Below are 20,926 nucleotides of genomic sequence, written 5' to 3'. Positions count from 1 at the left end.
CCCTGCCAAAGACAGGGACACCTCACATTAGATCAGATTGTTCAAAGCTGCCAAACAAGTTGGCCTTGAACACCTCTAGCTATGGGGTGCCCACAACTCTGGGCAGCCTTTGCCCACCACTCTGCCAGGCTTTTGTGAAGTCTTTCTCTGTTTATTATAAGCCCACTTTAAATGTTGAAGTGATTCAATGAGGTCTCCCCCAGCCTTCTGTTTTGCAGGCCAAATGAACCCAGTTCTCTGTCTTTGCACAGGAGAGATTTTTCTGGCTCTGATCATTTTTGTGGCACTCTTCTGTATCTTCTCTAATGGATCTACATCTTTCTTGTGCTGAGGACCCCAGCACTGGATGCAGTACTCCACATGGGGTCTCCTAAAAGCTGAGTAGGTGGGAAGAAAGTCCTCCCCCATCCTATTGGCTTCTTTTTGATGTAGACCAGAATATAATTGCCTCTGGGCTGCAAGTGCAGCTCATATCCAGTTTTTCATCTCCTAAGCCCTTATCTGCAATGCTGCTCTCATTCCGGTCATCCTTCCAGTCTTTGCAGGTTCACATGGGAGATTCACATGGGCTGACATCTTGTGGATTGTCTAAATGGCATCCCTTCCTTCCATCATATCAATTTCACCACTCAGTTTAATGTCATCCACAGACTCGCTGAGGATACACTCAACCCTCCTGACTCTCATTAATGAAGATGTTAAATGGTATTACTCTCAGTACGGACACTATTTGCTACAGCTTTCCATTTGAACGTGGAGCTGTTAACTGCAATTATTTAGATGTGTCTATTCAGCTACTTCCTAATCCATCTAATAATCCACCCAATACATTCATATCTCTCCAATTGAGAAGCAAGAGTGTTGTGGGGGATCCGTCCTACCCCTGTTCCCCCTATTCCTTGATTTATTTTGTCCAGTGAGAGGGCAGTGATTATGGCATACTTCACTGACACTGATCAGGGGCACCAAAACACTTTATTAAATGTATTCTGAGCAAGGTGTTGCACTTACATCTGTAATCATGTATTCTAAGCAAACTGTTAGCCTATGACTGATCAGTGTTCTGGGAGGTGGTAAATTAGGATGGAGAAGTTATATGACCTGATGTGTCCATTGCAGCATGAGGTCTGAGGGGGGGGCTCTTGCAAGCGGGGGGTCTCAGGCTGGCTGAAGGGAGCTCTGAAAGCTGTTCTCTAGTATCCTGACTTTATATAACTTTTATGTGTGGTTTGCCATGATAAATGGGGGGAGTGGAATGAGGAGGGAAATCGGCTGTTACAAGGTATGCAAACAAAGATATTAGTAGGGATGTGAAAAATGCAAGAATTTACAGAAAAGCAGAGAATCTTCTGTTGGCTCCTTAAGATATCATTTTCAGTTCCCTTAAATGCCATGGATTGCTTATTTGTTAATCATCACATGGTTTTTATAGTCTCCACGTTTTTGCCAAAGGCAGCTCTTCTCTATTCCTTGACAACTTCCAGTCATAGCTCAGGCCTTTGACATGAATAATAGGCTGCACATCGTTAGGTGTAGGTAACACAAGTGGACTAACAGAGGCATAGCTGTGGCCTTACCTGGTCTGCATGGCTGGGGCAGTTCTCATTGCCAACTAGAGGACAGTTCATGGACCTGTGCCCTGTCCTGTTCTCCAGCCTTGCATGACCTCTCCCCTTTTCCAGCAGGCTATGCTTGGGCCCTACTCCAAAAGGGACCATATCAAAGGCCTTACAGAAATCAAGATAGATGACATCATTTGCTCTTTCCTTATCTACCAGTGGAGTCATTCCATTGTAAAAGGCTCCCAGATTAGCTGAGCATGATTTGCCTTTTGTGAAGCAATGTTAGCTGTCTCTAATCAATCTCCCTGTACTCCATGTGCATTAACATAGCTTCCAGGAGGATCTGTTCCATGATCATACCAGGCACAGAGGTGAGGCAGACTGGTCAGGAGTTTGCAAGGTCTCCTCTTACACCCTTTTTAAAAAAATGTAAGTAATGTTTCCTCTTTTTTCAGTCACTGAGGACTTAGTGCCATGATTTTTCAAGTTTGGTGGTGATTGGCTCAGATACTTCCTCTGGCAGTTCCTTTAGGGTCATAGGATGCATTCTGTCCCCATGGACTTGAGTACTTTCAGGTTCCTTGTGTAAACTCAGACCTGATCTTCTCATAAGATAGGTGGGATTTCATACTCCCAGACCCTGCCTTGAGATTCAGGGACTTGGGAGATGTAGGAAGAGCAGTTGTTGAAAACTGAGATAAAGTTGTACCTCAGTGTTTTCCATGCTGATGGTTGCAGATGTCCTTGTCTCATTCAAGGGGCTGCAGTTTCTTTTGTCTTCCTTTACAGATGCATGTACTCATTAGAATCTCTTCCCAGGTCAGCTTAACTTTTCTGATCCCTACGCTTCTGTCAGTATCCCATTATTCTTCCCAGGATGTGAGTCTCTACTTCCACTGTCTGTGCATTCCCTCTTACATTTCAGTTTAACTGGGAGGTCCTGGCTCAGCTGTGCTTGTCTCCTGCCTTCTTTGCCCACTGTCTTGCACATGGCAATCAAGAGCTCTTGTGCTCCAAGAAAATATCTTTAAATATCTGCTGGCTCTCTTCTTTTTCTATGACGGCTGTTTTCAAGAGAATTCCATCCACTAGTCCCTTAAAAACTTGGAATTTCACTTCCTTAAAATATAGGGTCCTGACTGTATAGCTCAGCTAAGATCATGAACCAGCAGTTGATCGCTGCATCTTCTCTATTTGGACTTTCCTACCACATGAACTACGAAGTTATCCTCTGTATACTGCAAGGGTCTCCTCGACTGCCTGCAGCTGCTTTATCACTTTTCCAGTAGATGTCAGGGTGGTTAAAATCACCTGGCAGCATCAGGGGTTTGAAGAACTCTTCATCAGCACTCTCCATCTGGTAGTAAACACCAACCACATAGTTTCCTTTATTGATTTGGTCTCTAATTTTCACCCATATTATGTATTGCTGTTTTTCAAGGACAGCACTAGTTGAAATCAACTGTTTCTTCTCAACAGTTTATAGCCATTGATCACAATGCTTTAGGTGTGATTCGTACCACAAAGGCATGAGACAAACAGGATTTCACGATAGTGATCTGACCATATATTTTCTGCTCCACAGTGGCTGCTGGCTCCTGGTTGTTACCCATGCTACATGCATTGGTAGAGAGACACTTCAACTGGGCTGTCAAATACCTCACTTTTTAGGTGGGACCTTTTTGGAGGGCCAGAGGCGTTCATCCGTTCTATTTCAGGATCACTTTTCCATCTTGTTATTTGTGAGCATTCAGGAGTCATTAAGAATTATTTCTGTTATGGAAGTAGTTAGGAGACAAACGGCTATACATATTTGCTGAAACAAAGATTTGTTTGCATAATTTAACATTCAGCATAACTTTGCATTTGTGTAATGTCTTTCAAAAAGTAAGCTGTGTCTTATATTATACATACAGTGAACCTGTGCTTTTCGATGACATGCTTTTGCATTAAATTTGATTTTGTTTGTTTCTGGTTGTGTTAGCATCGATAGAACAATCACAACTCAAGGTGAAGGTAAACAAGCACCTCTTCAACCTGTCCAATTAGTGAGGAGTGGATTCCACAAGTACAAGCCCAACTTGGGAAAAGGTTTTAGAAGAAAAGAATTGCAAATACCAGAAAATAATGAGGATAAAAAATCTGAAGCAGAGAACTTGGAAGTGCAAAAAACTGAGTCTGCTCATCATGTGTCTGCCATTGTAAGTCTACTAGGAATAGCTACTTTGCCTTCAAAAATGTGATTCCAAGTTACATGTTCTATAATAGGCAGTTATATTAGAAAATTTAACTTTCATTCCCTGAAGCAGAGACACCATCTGCTATGAAAGAAATCCCACAAACCCTTGAATGTTGAGATATTGCAGGTATGAAATTAGTGAAGTCTACAACTTGTAGTATTAATGTCTTCTGGAAAATGAGGATCTAGTTTTGATTGGGTTGCATGACACATAAAAGGATTATGTCCATTTAAGTAACTAGAATGCAAGTTTGTTTTATATTGCAATACCTAACAATAGGCATTTAGCTCATTTTTTCCTTTCCTGCTTGAAGTCCGTGTTGGAGAATCCAGAAAGTGTCAAGAGAAGACGTAGGATAGTCTATTTTTCTGTAAGAGTTAAAAGTCTTCTTTGTGTTTTTATAAGTGAACTTCTGCTTTATAACCTTGCTTGATTCTCCTTTTTTCTTTCTGTTGGATAATACTTCTATTTTATTGCAAATCAAAGGGTAAAAATGAAGCGGCACTGCATGAAGGAAATGTGCTGAGCAATGAGGAACAGGCACAGGAAGAGGTGCCTCGAGTCCCCTGTATTTCTGAAAACCTACTGTGTGAACAAATCAGGTAGGGTCAGAGTGCAGCAAAATCATGTATGAAAAGTTTTCCTGTGGTACATAAAGATTTGTCTTTGAATTCTTTTCCTTTTATTTGTATTTCTCCGATTCTTTGATTTCAGTGCCTGTAGGCAGCTTCATTCCATGTTTTCAGTGCACACTTGTTAGTTAAGGTGAACTACTGTTGGTTTAGTTTGGGCTCTGTTGTTTTTTGTTTGTTTTAAATAGTGATACACTATTTGTCTGCAGCAGAGGTTTTTGAGTTGTTTGCTCTGAGCTGTGCCAGTTCTTAGATATTACATCCAAAATCTGTGCTGAACACCTGGAGAATTCACTGAGAATTGCAGCCGCTACCATTGAACCAGGGATCGGTGCATTAGTTTCACAAAAAGAAGGTCCAGTATCCCAGTAGTTCTGTTTTGTTCTATTTTTTGTTGCAATAAAACGTTAAAATATTAAAATAAGTTTTTTTGTTTTTTTGTTTGTTTGTTTGTTTGTTTGTTTTTGTTTTTTTGCTTAAGCACATGAAATGTATTGCATATGTTATGAGGGCTGCTCCAGAAGTAATGCTTCCTGTTCTGTTATGTCGGGCCATGGTGTCACAGATGCATGTCAGTGGCGTGGCAGTAGAGATTGAACCTTCCCACCAGTGTTTCATTCCATGTTGTTGCTGTGCAACAGATGGCAGCAGTGGGACAGTCTGACAGAATGGTGTCTGACACAAAGTGCAAATGAAGCTAAGGAATGGAATTGAATTTCTGCATGTAGAAAAAATCTGCAGCCATTGACATTCATCAACACATACTGAACGTTTATGGAGACCACACAGTAGATGTGAGCACAGTGATGGTGATGGTGTGTCTCTACAGCAGTATCAGTGACACCTCTGTGCAGTTTTTTGTGAGCATGCAGGATCTTCTTCATCACTAGTGAAAATGTGTGACTAATGGTGGTGACTGAGCTGAAAAATAGTGAATTGTAGAATTTGTCCCATCAAGTAGTGTTCTTGTGCACTTTGTAGCAGTTGGTGGTTTCTTGGGAAATAAATAGGAGGCATTACTTTCAGAGCAACATATGCAGCCTGAGACAATACCTGTTCACTCAGTGCAGCCCAGGCAAGCTGTGAGACTGGACAGCTAGGTACCAGCCCCTTTCTGCAGCCTGATCAGGTCCCTCTGGATGGCAGTGTGAGCATCTAGCATATTGGTCAGTCCTCTCAGTTTCTTGTCATCTGCAGTTTTGCTGAGGGTAGGCTCTTCATCCTGATCATTTATGAGACAATTAGGAGGACTGGAGCCAGTATCGATCCCTGAAGCCAGTAGGTCTTTTGTAACTAGCTTTTGTGACGCTGATCTGACTCTGTTTTGTTTAAGTGAATAAATAAATACGCAGAAGACTTGAATTCATTTCTAACTGTATTTTGTGGTGCCTGAAAAGTGAAAGTTAAAAAATATTTTTTTCTAGGTCTAATGAAAAATTAAGTTCTGGAGAAGAGAGTAATCAGTGTGATACAAAACCTTCACAGCAAGCAAGGGTATCTGTCAGGAACCCAAAGCCAAACCTAACAAGAGCTCATAGAAAAAGGGGTCATTCTGAAGAAGATAGAAACAGGAGAGATGAAGACAGTGCTGAGACTGGAAATACAGAAGAGCATTTGTTAGAAAAAACAGGTGTATCAGTGGTAAGTGCTCATCATTTTGAGCCTGTATGTACTTCAGTTCTTGTGTTTAGCTTCTTAGAACTCATAGATGACATAAAAATCCAGTATGTAAATAGAAATGGTTAAGGTGATGCTTTCCTTTTCTTTATGCTTCACAATTGGAAATAATGCTGAGTTAACATCTAAACACTTAGGAAATATTTAATGTAAGGTGTGGACTAAAGTTTTACAGTGTACATGCAGAAATCTGGATTACCCAGCCTGTGGTAGGAGAATTGAAACTGAATGATCCTTGAGGTCCCTTCCAAACCAAGCCATTCTTTGATTCAGTGATTATCATATGCATGCTAATACCTTTGCCATTGAATTTAATGTTTGTTATCCGTTGAACAATGGATAGTAAGGTAATATCCCATTTGTAATATCCAATACTACCTACAACTCAAATTTTCTAGAAGTATGGATCAGTTTATAAGTTGATATGCATGTGAATAAAGATCAGACTTTTTCTGCTTCAACTTCTTCAGTAGTCCTGAGCTATCTGATATTGATACTTATTCTGTCAAAAGTTGTGGCATATAAAGTGGTTTGCTTTTTTTGTTGGTGGTCCTTGTTTTTGTGATGGATTACTAAAATCTGTCAGGTTTTTTAGCTAAGTACCTGTTGTTGGTGGAAATAATGCTTAGTGAATTTTTAAGTAGAATTGCATTTCTCTCAAATGACAGTTTTATTCCTATCCAAGCAGATTTTTTTTGTATGAAAAGATATGGGTAGGAACTTTATGCCAGTAAGTGATGTAAATTACTTACTGGCAAAATTTGAGGCTCCTTGAACCTATAGAAAAAAAAGTGAAGGCCTTTGTAGTGGTCCCACATTACTTTCCTATCTCTAAATTGGAAAGATAGAGATTTGAAGGGTGGGCTATTCAGTAGATGAGGAACTGGTTGGATGGTAGCAGCAAGAGTGTTGTGGGCAATGGCTCCATATCCAGGTAGAGGCTGGTTCTGAATGGTTTCCCTCAGGATTCCATGTTGGCACCAGTGCTTTTCAGCATTTTTATCAATGACCTGGGTAGTAAGATTGAATGCACCCTCAGCAAGTTTGCTGATGATACTGAGTGCTGCAGTTGATACGAGGAATGCAACTGAACGTGCTCAAGAACTTCAAAATTTCTTCTCCGAATTCTTTTATTACTAAAATGAGTTTAAAAATGTACTTAATATGATAGCAATTGTCTCTTCTATTCAGGAAAACTCCAGTAACACAGAAGAAGCAGCTTCCTTCACAGAGTCTACAAGAAAACATGATTTTACAGACTCTGTTGAGAAACCATCCTATAAGAGAATCAGGCAGAATAGTCTTCAGTCTCCAGAGGTACCATTAGAGAATGAAAGTCAAGTAGAACAAGAAGATTCTCAGCTTTCTGCACCTCAGCAAAAAAAATCAGATGATCAGATGAGGTAAAACAACTAATTTTAGTTTGCATGTTCAACTGATTGTTTCTGTTCTTAGACCTTAATAACTAGCCATAGTTCTGAAGAGTGTGTGTGTGAGAACACATGCAGGATGTTAGCACTTCTGTCTTCCACCTGACCCATTCCAGATGCATGCAGATATCCCTATAGCCTTTGTTTGCAGCTTCATAAACTGAACAGCCTGCACTCTCACCAGCCTACCCTGGGCTGCACTGTGGTCTCAGTAAAAGTTCCAGATTTTGAAAGGAGGACTTTAAAATACCTATACTGGGGACAAAGGGATTATGGGATTTATCTAAACAAACTGTACTGAAAGTGCCCTCTGTTTGTACTTGGTTTCATTTTCCATTGGTTTCAGTTATCTATGGAAGCTATTTTAAGGGTGAAATTTGGAATTATTTTTGTTGCCAAGAGCAATTGTGACCATCTCTTTGAGGATGGAGATGGTAGCTAATTCAGAGATTGTGTTCTGAGAAACATGAGCAGATAATTAGTTCTCAGCTAGCAGTTCTGGTTTCTAGGCATTAGTAAGATTAACTAAAATCTCATGGTTTCGGTTCTCTACTGTACTTTCAGCAGAGGAAAACTAGAGAAGTTCCTATGATTTAAAAAGTTTGCAAGTTTCACCTATCTCAAATGAAAGTTATTTCTAATAAAAAATTCCATATCTTGCAGATCTTATGATGCAGCTTTTCAGCACTCTGAAACTGCTTTCTGTATACTTAAAATCAGTACTTTCTGCATATGTGAAGATTTGGTTTTCAGATGGAGTAATATCTGAATGCATTTTTGCCAGTGTGTGTCAGGAAGTAACAGCATTGTATTCTTGATCACAGTGATCCTTTTCTCCCTTTCTGTTCACTGAGTTTTGATTTGTGGTGTCTCTTTTTTAATGTTTTTGATTGTATTAGACTTGATTATTATTTTTAACTTACTCATGTTATGTGCTCTTATTATGTGTTCTAAAAGACAATATAGGAGGTCATCAAAACAGATAGCATTACCAAAACATGGATTGGAGCTAAGAACTGGTTCATCTTCTGCCTCTGAATGTGAGGCTGATCCCTGTGAGATCGGGAATCAAAGACAAGAATTGAAATCAAGTTTTACTAGAGACAAAAGCATGAGAACTGCCCACAGAAAGAAACCTGTGAAGGAGCAGAGAAGTTCAAAAACAAGCAGCCTGGTGACCCTCCGGGCTTCTCAAGAAGATGAGGAGGAAGCAAATGACTTTGAGCCTGATGATGAAGATGAATGTTTTGCTCTAGAGGAAGTAAACAAAGCACCAGTGTTTGTTCCTGTAGGTCTGAGATCTCCTAAGTCTATTCCTGTTCAGATAGAGGAAACGATGGAAGAGGTATAATGTAGTTGTGTTCTGTGTACACGTTCGTTTTGTTTGTTTAAACAGATGCTTTTATTCTAATTGCAATTTCTATTACTTGTTTTCTTTTCATCCCAGTTTAGTTTAATTCATTAAGAATAGTATTGACAGTAGCAAGGATGTTTACTTGATACATGTACTTGGTTTCAAGTGAGACTACATCAGCCTGAGATCCAGGTAGTGTTATGAACTGTCAGTAGGTCTGCAGGGTGCTCACCAGGTAATTTATATGGGACTGAATTTAGGCACAGCCTGACATGCTTACCGCATGTTTTGAGGCCTAGGATTGAGCAAATGGAGCATTTCAGTTCTACATTTGAATGTTAGGGAATGAGAGAGAAGTTTGTGTGTGTGGTTTCTGCCACTGCCACGCCATCAGGGAGTTTTAGTGGCGTGGTAGATTGACCCCAACCAACAACAAGTCACCAACCCAGCTGCTTCCTCCTCACTCCCCTCTCTAGCAAGTCTGGGAATAAAAGTGAGAAAGTTGATATCAAGACAGTTCCATGGGCGATGTGAAAGCAAAGCGAAATGAGGAATTTATTCAGTACTTTCCACCAGCAGAGTGCTTCCTGAACAGCGGGGTAAAGTTATGCAACCATAAGGGTTACTTGGGAAGACAGACACTGTCACAAACGCCTCATTTCTCCTCCTCCTATAGCTTCATCCTACCCATACTCTGTGCAACCTTCACCCCTCTTCATAATATTTGTCATTCACTTGTTGTACACTATCTAGTGCATCCTTATTTAACCACAACCTCTTTTCTAGTCCTTCGATACATACATGGATAACATGGTCTGTGGCTACCCCCATAAAATGTCTATCATATATCCACTGAGTTCATTTAGCCCATGACCTGTGTTCCATTTATTATGATGGTTGTTGAGGACAGTTGAAGTGGTGTGTTACATTGAATTTTTGATGCCAGAGCTGGCTCAGGCTGATCACTAGTGCAATTTCTGGTTTCTCTGGAGGTTTGTCTTCTGTTCATGTGGTTCCTGTTATAGTACTTCTTGTAAAATAAAATGTAAATAATAGGTTAAGTTTAAATGTATATCTGTTGTAAGACCCAGCCCTGTATCCCTCTAGTCCAGGCTGTAGAGTTTGACATAGCAGTAGACTCCACTCCTTCTCTATGCTCCAGTGCAATTCTTCCACAGTCTGGAGGTTTTTCAAGGGATATCCTGCTATATTTGGCATGGGCAGAGCCAAAGGCTGTGGTCCCTACATTTTGTCAACTGTTTTTTCAAAAGCTGTGTGTTTTGCCTCTTCTGTGGACCACTTTTATAGCTAAGCATACAGGCCTAATGTTCAACTGTGGTTTTAAACTAGAATTAGACTCAGAACTCTAAGACTGTAGCAGGACTTAGTATCATCTCAATAAAACAAACACTAGAAAGGAAAGTGCCTCCTGCTCTCCTTTTGGTTTACTACTAGGCTGCTTCTATTCAACATCTTTATTAATGATCTTGATGAGGGGATTGAGTGCACTGTCAGTAAGTTTGCAGACAACACCAAACTGGGAGGGAGTGTTGATCTGCCTGAGGGGAGAAAGGCACTACAGAGCGACCTGGATGGACTGGATCGATGGGCCAAGGTTAACTGTATGAGTTTCAACAGCACCAAGTGTCAGGTCCTGCTTTTTGGTCACAACAACCCCAGGCACCCCTGCAGGCTCGGGGAGGAGTGGCTGGAAAGCTGCCTGATGGAAAGGGACCTTGGTGTGCTGATGGACAGTGGGCTGAATGTGAGCCAGCAGTGAGCCCAGGTGGCCAAGAAGGCCAATGGCATCCTGGCTTGTGTCAGGAATGGTGTGGTGAGCAGGACTGGGGAACTCATCCTGCCCTGTGTTCAGTTTTGGGCACCTCAGTACGGGAAGGACATGGAGGTGCTGGAGCAGGACCAAGGAAGGGCAACAAGGCTGTGAAGGGCTTGGAGAATGAGCCCTACGAGGAGAGACTGAAGGAACTGGAGCTGTTTAGTCTGGGGAAAAGGAGGCTGAGGGGAAACCTCACTGTTCTCTTCCAAAACCTGAAGGGTGCTTACAGCAGAGAGGGGTTGGTCAGTTCTCACTGATGACAGATGACAGCCTCAGGTTGTGCCAGGGTAAGTTTAGGTTGGATATCAGGAAAAACTTCTTTTCGGAAGGGTTGTTGAGCACTGGAATAGGCTCCCCAGGGAGGTGACTGGTTGTGTTTAAAAACATCCTTGGATGTGGAGCTCAGGGATGTGATTTAGCAGAAGGTTGTTAAGAGTTAGAGTAGTATGGTTAGGGTGTGGTTGGACTCAGTGATCTTTAAGGTCTTTTCCAACTTGAGTCTATGATTCTATTCTGTGATTCTGTGATTCATAGAGGGATCCCATTAAATGCTCGGTATCTGCTAAGCATGCAGTTTATTTGGAAAAAAAACAACGTATTTGACAGATTTTCTGTCAGGGCTGATGAACTGAAATGCTTTCAAACTAATTTTTACAGCTGGATATATCTGTGAATATCCCAGATGTGCCAGTGGCTACTAATGCAGAAGGTCTTTCTCATGTATCTGTCCAGCCAGCCATACAGGATGAGGAAAAAGGAAACACCTTACCAGCTGTAAGAATCCTTTTTTTTTTCGACATTGTACTCAGCATTGCCATCGTCTTTGTGCTTTGGGAACCATCTCTCAGAAACTATTGATTATTATGGCATTCTTTACTTTTTCTGCTTGGACATCCAGTTGATGAGGGAGACAAATACCCATTGTTTCCTCACCCTCCGTTTTTCCTTCACTTTCCTTTCTCTCTGTTGTTTTATAGCAGATACAAAGCTGTGGCCTCTGACTGGTTTCCAGGCCTGCTTGTGCTAGTATAGATATGGAAAACTGTAAAATACTGTCAGCTTGTAGTATAGTATTTTAAAGCCAGGGTGACCTTTGGGCAGAGAATTAACCAGTATGCGTTAGATTAAAATTGCAGACTGATTTTTATGTAAATCTCTGACATGTTTTCCTTTTTGTTTAAGGAAGCAACTGTGCATGAAAGTCCAGAAGCAGACAAAGGTAGATATGCATTTATCTTGTCTATGTCTTCCCCTTTAACATGCTACCAATTTGTGGTTACTCATGGATAAAATTTCAAAATTCATGTATCTTAGGAAAAAATGCTCATGAGGTACTGGATTCTTTCGTGTTTTTTGAAAAGGCTTAAACTATTTACATTCTTCTGTTCGCTATTAGGTAGGTGGACCAAGCATTGCAAAGTTTTGTTTCTTGGAGTGGGACTGCATTTTCTGAGTCCTATGCTGCAGTTATCTGTACTGGGAGAGGAGGAAACTTTACAAACCACAGAATCATAGAATGGCTTGGTTGGAAAGAATCTTAAATATCATCTAATTCCAAAACCCAACTTACAGCTTACTTGATATGTCACAATTTCCATTTTCCAGGATGGAAATGTTTAGTTTTATATGGCCAGTTAGTTAGGAAATAGAAGTTTAAACAGGAATATAGTTCAGTGCTACAGATTATGAATATCTGCATTTAAACGCTTCCCCCCTTTCCATCTGTGGTGGCTTGGTTGGCCATGAGATGCATAACCAACTGCTCTGTCAGTTCTCTTCCTTAATAGGACAGTGGGAGAAAATAAGATGGAAAACCTCATGGGTTAAGTTGTAGACAGAGAGATCACTTTACAAGACAGACTTGACTCGGTGAAAGTTTATTTTATTGCTAACTAAAAGTAGAGTTGAGTGGTGAGATGCAGAGAAGACTAAAACATCTCTTCCCCACCACTCTTCCCGTCCTGGCCTTTCCCACACTCAACTCGATACCTTCACTCCTGGCTCCGTGCTAATCAGGAACAGAGGTAGAAGGAGCTGCAGTCAGTCCATACTACTTGACCACTGCCACACCTTCCTTCTCATGCTTTTCTACTGGTCTAGTACGTGGTCTTTCCTATGAGAATTCTTCACGAACCAACTCCTCAACATAAGCCTTCTCCACCATATGTCTTCCAGACTGCACTTCCTTCAGGGAGTACCATTCAGGGAATACTGAATTTAGTGGATGAGAATTGCCATCTGTCCATGAGTATCTTAATTCATGAATGGCAACAATTTAAAAAGTACATTCTGCACTGTATGAATGATAACATCAAATGCTTTTTGAATGTGTGGGTAAATGAATTTTTTTGTAAGAATACTTGTGATTTTTAACTTGTGTTTGAACAACGTTGTAGGAATTAGTGATGGAAGCACTGAAGCTGCCATGACTTTACTTGCAATGGGTGATCCAACGTTCCAGTTAAAAGCAAGCACTGAAGGTATGATCTGATTTATGAGACAAAGTCTTCCTTGTGCATTCTGGATCCACCTAAGGAGGAACAGAGCAGTAGCTGCAGAACTTCTCTACATAGCAGGAGGGCAAGAGTCTTCTATGTGTTTAGTGCTGCTGAATTGTAGCACATACTTACACTAGGTGACTAGGCACTGCAGCTAGGATGGAAAAAGCAAAGCACCTTACTGATAGTACCAATTGGATCACTGTGTTTCTGAGAGCTAATTAAGGAAGGATATGTTTTAATTGATCTATGTTGGCTGCACAGATTGGACAAAAAAGAGGATCTGGGGTTAAATGGATTTAAGTAATCTTTCCAGGCCTTTAAATTGAAACGTAGGTCTTTCCTTCTGACTAGCTGTAACCTTAAATTAACAGGCTTTTAGTGTAGTTTTTGGTAGATTTTCATATAGAATTTATCATCTACTTCCATTGCTTGAACATTAATTAACTTTTTAAATTCTGCTGTTCTGCTTTGTTTGCTACTGTAACTAGAATGGACATGCATGTTACCTGCACAAGATGAACTCAACGTAGCCAAAAGCCTTGTGAGCCAGGACGCCTCAGATCAAAGCAGAGCTCCTAATCAGTATGTCGTTTCTTCAGCGACTTCTGACAATGTCCCTTGCAAGGATGGAAGCAACATTAAAGTAGAAGACCGAAGCACTGGTGCAGGAACAGGTGTTGAAGAATATTCTGAGAAAAATGAAACAGATGCCAGGTGAAATTGCCACTTCAGTTAATTTATAGAGACAGATCATCTGACACTGCTTACTTTTGCAAGGCTCTCTCTGGATTTTTTTCTTGAATTGCAAGCAGTCTGGCTTTTGTGAAAATTCTTCAGCTTAGATAATTTTCTATGTAATATGGAACCCCCACCCTTTTCTTTTCTTTGTAATTTTTGAGGTGTTGGTATGTGATTTGAGAATGTCAAATTTATTCTTCACTCCAGAAGTTAATTTAAGTTTGAGAGTGGAGAATGATAGAAATTTTTTTGGTATGAAATTGCTGCTAATCATTAAGATCATTTTCCCAAAGTACTTTATTGGTAACTGGGCCAAGGCAAATTGCTTAAGTGTCACTGTGTTCTACTGTGTTCTACTGTGTAGAACAAACGGATCTCAAGGAGCAGTGATCTTCTGTCATTATGTTCTTCAATTTTACTCAAATATTCTTAAAAGTTAAAATAGCTTGATGGGACACTTTTTCAGAAGAAATCTAGAGATCATCACGTTCTGTTATTTGGAAGACTGAAAACTGTACATTGAAGCTTTTACTTTAAGTTCAACAGTTCTTTTATTATATTTTTAACCAGAACTTAATGGCATGTGATCAGTGTTAGATCACTGACATCTCACATTTTTAAGTGTTTCAGTTATTTTGGTAGAGTACATACTAGTGTGCAGTAAACTTAGTTGTTCCAGTAGTTACCAGTGTAGCTGATGTTTTGTTTTGTTTTTTTTCTGCCAAACAGTGCCTGCTCTGTCAGTTGTATTTCATTTGTTCATTAGCATCTGTTTTACCTCTCTCATCTTTTTCGTACATCACTGCTGAAAATGGTAATTTTATCTTATTGCTATAGCTTTCAAGAAATCAAGAGCTGTGTTGATGGCATTTCTCCTTCTTACCTTTAGCAATAACTCTCTGCCTATGGTGAATAGTATGAGACTGAGAAGAGGCAGTCTCCAGAAGTCAAATACAGGAGTACTGAAGCCTAATGAAAGTATAATTCAGAAACCTCTTAATACAAATGTAGTTATGGAGCAGCTAGACAGCATTCAAAGTGGTAAGCCTGTTTTTTATCCTGGGGTTTTGAAAATAGTTATTTCTAGTGAATTCATGGCTCTTTATAACATAAAACTGAGTTGAAAGGACTTTTTCAATGCCTGTTCACAGATCACACATCAATGCTATAATATGAGATATTCACTTGTTTAGTTTTATACATAAACAAAAGCCTCAATTTAAAATTAAATGAAATGTGAAAATCAATTACTGGGCTGCCAATGTCAGAAGTACAATGCAGTGTGCTTTCTTTCTGCTATTACTGTCTTTGTTTTCCATCGTTTTGATGGAAAGGGGAGATGTGCAGAATAGTTTCGTTTTTTGTAATGCAGTTACAGAAAGTAGCGGTGTGCAAGGTGTTCACATTTTCAGTTTCTAATTATCTCTTTGGCACTGGCAAAGAGCACAAAATATCAAGGCAAGATGATACATGTGTATATCATAAATATGAGACATTAAATGTAACCTGTATACATACCAACATTTTTAAATATAACATATAGATGATGTGTGTAAGAATAAACTTCAATATGTATGTTTATGCAGTTTGCATACATACATACACGTTAAATACAAGAACTTACATGTAAAAATTATGTACAGGATTGTGCACAAATGACGTAACGTAACTCATCTTAAAATACAACTTTATGTATCTTAGAGTCCATGGACTCGAGAGTTACTGCAGAAACACAGAAGGTGGAACAGGTCAGAGCTGGACCAACTTCAAGGGATACTTCTGTGCTGCAGAACTTTGCAACTGGTATGGATCTTGTCAAGCAAATGGACAACAAAGGGAGGTAGGAAGAAATCATCAGCTAATACTGGCTTTATTCCTAGGGTCTTCTAAAATAAGCAGCTGAGGTGTATGTGTAGCATATTTATGATGGAAATTGTATGCTTATGAACATTGCATGTGTGTTAATGCATAGAAATTTAATTTAGACTTCTGTTTTTAAGGTTTTTATTTCTTAAATGTCACCTGAAGACTTTTTGGTTGTAAACATTAATTTGTGCTTGCTGTTTCAGTGCTATATAATCAGCTTGCTATTTAACTGTCTGCCATTAAACTGTGTCTAGAAGGAAACTGTAATTAATTGATCAATTTGAAAACATCAGTGAGCTTCTGAGCTTTCTGGCTTGGTCGTGCCTTTATTAGTAAAGTCTCAAGTTAGTGGTGTCAGGGAGGTATTTTACTGAAATACTTCATGTAGATTTGTTTGAAGGTTATGCATTTTCTTCAGTAATTTTTAAACAGGTAAATATGTGGGCTTCACATTAAATGCATAATTAGAATCACGTTACACAGAGGTTAGCCCATACAGAGGGTACTCTTAATTGGTTTCAAACTACCTGGATATGTATCTAACAGAACACAGAAAGAGATGGAAGATGCTTGTGGAACTCCTGGGAACTTGTCAGCAGAATGTGAAAAATCTCACGTTGGACTACAGGATTATCTGGATGAAAGTTCTGTGGACAGACCAGCTGTTCAAAATCCTGGTCCTGCCAAGGACAGTCAATGTACAGGCAGCTTTGCTCAGGTAATTTAATTACAGTCTGTTTTTTTTAATTACAGTCAGTTTCTCAAACTCTGTATTACAGACCTGTTATTTCAGATGGTGAATTAAATCTTCTTTTTTTTTTTTTTGCACAGGTATAGTTATATTTAGTCATTCTAACAAGCCTCAGTTTTTAGGATTTCAGCAATAAATGACACTTGTTAGCAAAGTGTTGAGAATTTCTCAGGGTCTTGATGGAAGAAGTACCTGTGACTCCAGTGTCGTTCAGCCTGGCCTCTTCTTGTTAAATATATTTAAACTAAAATTATATACAGCAGAGACAATGCATTTTCATTGTCACTTTCATTTGCTTTGCTTAAAACAAACTTAATTTTGTTTAAATAAACTTCATCCTTTGCTGTACTCCTTCCCATTTCTATGCATAACTAACTTTTACATATACCTATTTGGCCGTGGTTATGTATGTGTTTCACATCTTCAGTTTTGCAGTGGTTTATGCTGTTCTAGCATAAATAAGTATCTTATTTTTTCCTGAGGGGGATGTCATTCACCCTTCCTTTGAGACCTCCAGCATTGCTTGATACCAGTGTCCTTGCAGTTACTGTGGAATGGCTGAAGAACAGTAACTCGTTTCTTCAGTGCAACCTGTAAATGTGTCATATTAGAACAGAGCACAAAAAAGACTGTGCTCATAATGGATTGCAGAAATGGTAGGAGGAGGCAGCTTGCAGTGGAGTATTCCTTTTCTTAGCAAAGGTACATACAATAGAAGACATAGGATAGGTGTGTTGCAGAGCTTGGTGCTTCTCTTTGGCACTCAGCTGTTTTGTAATGGTTGAGGGAATTTACATTCTTAGAGCAATTTGTTATGTGAATCATCAGTGACAGAGTTGTGCAGTGGGAAATATAAATTAATTTCAAGAAAACAGACAGACAGTGAGCTGCACATAAATTACATATCGTCCTTGTTGGTCTGCTATCTTTCAGCCTAAAATGCCTAGAAGTAAAAGCTGAGAAAACACAATTTTAGGTTTTCTGGCTCTTCAGTGTTTGACATGCCTTGTTTCTTTCTTGTTTTGTAGTGTCAAGCTTACCATATTGCTTTATTTCAAATATTTTATTTCTAGAATGAAACACGTGCTCAGGATTGTGAACAGCAACATATAAGCAGTGCAGCAGAGACTTCAGGTATAATGCACACTAATATTTTAATTAGCAAAAAACTTGTGTATCAGTGATGCAAAGATTAAAAAAAAAAAAGTGTTGTTATGATTAAATGATCTACTTAATGAACAAACAAAAGGACCGGTAGCTTAGTGCCATTCCCCACTCTTGCCTCTGATTGAAATTTCATTAATGCATACTAGGCTTGGAAACTTATGAATGACTCCTCAAGCTTAGATATCAGTAGAAGGGGAAGTTCTTCTCTTTCCTCCCTGCAGCGAGCACCTGCTTATTACCTCTGCTGGGTTTAGTGTTAGTGCTCTTTGTGAGACTGACTCACTTACCTCTCAAAAACTGAAGGGGTAGAGGGAGAAAGCCTGTGTATTTTTCCAGTGGCTTAGTGAGCTACAGTAGCTCATGAAGTTCTGAAGTGAATGCCAGTGTCAATGAATGTGAGTAGGTGGGCTGGACTGTGCAAGTATAGAGCAAGAAGAAGACAAGAAGAGGGGATGATAACAGAAGAAAACAAACTTTCCTCTTCAGCTGCTGTTTAAAAGTAATGCATGGTGCAAAGGTGTTTGTTGATAAACTAAAACGGAGCTTGGAGGATTGGAACTAATACTTGGATAAGATATTGGAAAATCAGTGTTAGAAGCCCAAAATGCTTTCTTCATGCAGACTGCAGTCTTCCTGCCAAATTCCCAGGCATGTGCAAAAAGTAGGGTTAATATTTATTTTCAGATGTCTGTCGCTCTGCTGCTCTGTTTTTGAGTCTCGTGGAGCATTTTAAATCATCTTTAATGAGGCAAAAAATCAAAATGAGTTAAAGTTGCAGTAACAGCTCTACATCATTAAAAATTAGAGCTGTCTTAAGTAATAGAGTAATGCTGTTGCTTTACATTTTTGAAAAACCTTTAGAAATGTTGTCTCCTAAAATTCATTGTAATGGCAGTTGGCAGTTGATAATGCCCGTTTTTTTGACTAAATTTTATTTCTCATTTATCACATTTATGATGGTACTACTTAGGTCTTCTGTGTCTTAGTCTTCCCACAAAAAAAAACAGCAGCAGACTTCTGTCTCTTAAAGAAAGTGACAGCAGTGTTTAGAGACAGAGAGCCATCTGACAACCACAGTTACACAGGGTTGATTAAACCACACGTTGTTCTTTATTCTAAGTACACCCATCTTAAAAGCTTCATCCCTATTAGGCATTCTCAATATTCTTTCTTCTGAGGGATTATAAGGATTCCACTGCAATGAATGAGCTCCAGAGAGTGATAAGTATCTTGTCTGAGAGGAAAGTGAGCATATTTTGTGAAGGATATCCCCAGTGTCTTCTTTCATGGAGGTTTACATGCTCATTACTCAATGTGGGGAGGGCACAAAGAAGAGAACGGTATGATTTTAAACTTGAATAATAGACTTTTGTTACTTTTTTATTTCCCTGGAAAATTATGGTAGTGAATGATGACCATAGATGTCCAGAGGAAGAGGAACAGACATTCATTTTAACATTGGTGGAAATCCTTGCTGACTCAGAAGAGTTCGATACGTCTGCTTTGCAGGAACAAACTTCAGAGCCATTACTGCCAGCACCGATACTTGTCAGCCCAGTGAAATCGAGTGGAACCAGGTTGGCTGAAGTGGAGAGGTAAATATTTTTGAGCTTAAGTGTATGCTGGACTAGGAGTATTCTTCAGTGCAAGATAAATGAATTATTTCAACATTATTGATATCTGTTCAGCTTGAGAAGAAGGGGAAAAAAATCAAGGGAAAAATTCTGAGGTATAGTAAGTGTTGTAATTCTTTATAAAGTACTCCTGTATTTATGCAAGTTCTCAGGTAAAAACAACAGGTCTGATGCTCCAGCACTGAAGAGGACTTTGCCCTGTTATTGAATGGATAGATCCAATCACTTAAGAGTGAATTTTGGTTACACTGTGTAAGAGTTCTAACTTCTGTGGAACTACTGGTGATAAACAGAATTTCTGACAGGCAGAGTTAGGGTATGTCTTCTGTGTCACTGCTTTACATTATTTCCCTAATCTCTGCTGCTTCCTGAAATGTCACAGTCCTTTTGGAATCATACTAGGAAGGACAAGGAGAGGATGAGAGGCAAGGTTCAGCTGTGTGTACAAATAATACTGTATTTTTGGACTATTTAGGGCAGTTAGTCTACTCTTTTATGGAAGTATCAAATGCAGTTCAAATAGAATAGCTTCTAAAGTAAACAGTTTTGACTGTAACTAGAAAAATTCATTTCTCTAACCTGCCTTAAAATAGTGCAGCAAAATGTTTCTTTATGGTAAACTGAACACTTGAAGCCAATACTGACTCTTAAGTGAAATGAGTATTACCAAAGATCCATGTATAATAGCCACATAGAAATGTTCTATAAGGTGAATTTTGCCTTATTATACAGCAATGTCCTGGTTATAGCTGGGATTGAGTTTTTCTTCCTTGTGGCTGATGTAGGGCCGGGCTTTGCATGACATGTCATTTAGCATGACATTAATGTTGATATCACACTGACATTTTAGTTGTTGCTGAGCAGTATGTAAAGGGACAGGGCATTTTCTGATTCTTGTGCTTCCCTGCCAGCAACCAGTCTGGGGTGCACAGTGGCCTTGGAGAAAACACAGGCAGGACAGTTGACTCAAACTATTAAATTCTCAGTATCACAACTCACGAGTTTTGGGTTTTTTTCTGATTCTCTTGCCCATGCTACTGGGGAGGAGGGAGCAAATGGCTGTGCGGTGCTGATCTGCTAGCTGGATTAAACCCTAACAAGTCACAATTATGACTTTCTATAAACAGCATTGGATCTTCAACAGCTGAGGCTGATGAACGTGGTGAATATTCAAACAGCAGTGTGGAAACCAAACAGCAGAGTGCTTCAGTAGAGCCTGCTCCAAGTTTGGTGCAGACAGCTCAAAAAAGGTCAGCTGCTGAGCCTGCAGAAGATGTTTTTCCTGTTGTCAAGAAAACCGTATCTACTCTGATGGAGAGTAACATGGAAGACCCTTGTGAGGTGAGAAGGTAATTTGGTAGCAGTGTCGTTATGCATAGTGTAGGTGCTAAACACTTAATGTATAGTAGAGCATTTTAACTATCTTTGGAGTTAGAAGAAAGTGACTTAATCTGTACTGTCTGTACAGCTGTACAAAGGCAAATTGACATGTACAGATTGCTTTTTACTTTGAATGGTAAAGCAGTTTTTAGACTGT

General features: G+C 39.5%; 1 protein-coding gene across 1 annotated transcript in view; it reads left to right on the top strand.

Annotated features, from left to right (window-relative positions):
* BDP1 (BDP1 general transcription factor IIIB subunit) overlaps positions 1-20,926 on the top strand; it is a gene marked incomplete at both ends in the record, with an annotated part of 59,902 nt that overhangs the window by 34,751 nt on the left and 4,225 nt on the right. Inside the window, 15 exons of the mRNA XM_079548835.1 lie at positions 3,547-3,763; positions 4,289-4,404; positions 5,859-6,075; positions 7,303-7,514; positions 8,499-8,886; positions 11,390-11,506; positions 11,915-11,951; positions 13,129-13,212; positions 13,722-13,947; positions 14,861-15,012; positions 15,673-15,811; positions 16,384-16,555; positions 17,662-17,722; positions 19,161-19,350; positions 20,517-20,730. Of these exons, the coding sequence (XP_079404961.1) occupies positions 3,547-3,763; positions 4,289-4,404; positions 5,859-6,075; positions 7,303-7,514; positions 8,499-8,886; positions 11,390-11,506; positions 11,915-11,951; positions 13,129-13,212; positions 13,722-13,947; positions 14,861-15,012; positions 15,673-15,811; positions 16,384-16,555; positions 17,662-17,722; positions 19,161-19,350; positions 20,517-20,730 (2,542 nt within the window). The remainder of the gene's footprint in view (positions 1-3,546; positions 3,764-4,288; positions 4,405-5,858; positions 6,076-7,302; positions 7,515-8,498; positions 8,887-11,389; positions 11,507-11,914; positions 11,952-13,128; positions 13,213-13,721; positions 13,948-14,860; positions 15,013-15,672; positions 15,812-16,383; positions 16,556-17,661; positions 17,723-19,160; positions 19,351-20,516; positions 20,731-20,926) is intronic.

The sequence above is a fragment of the Tetrao urogallus genome (assembly GCF_951394365.1).
Source record: "Tetrao urogallus genome assembly, chromosome: Z".
NCBI lineage: Eukaryota > Metazoa > Chordata > Aves > Galliformes > Phasianidae > Tetrao > Tetrao urogallus.
Note: the sequence above shows the minus strand (reverse complement) of the source record. Positions and strands in the feature narration are given on the sequence as shown.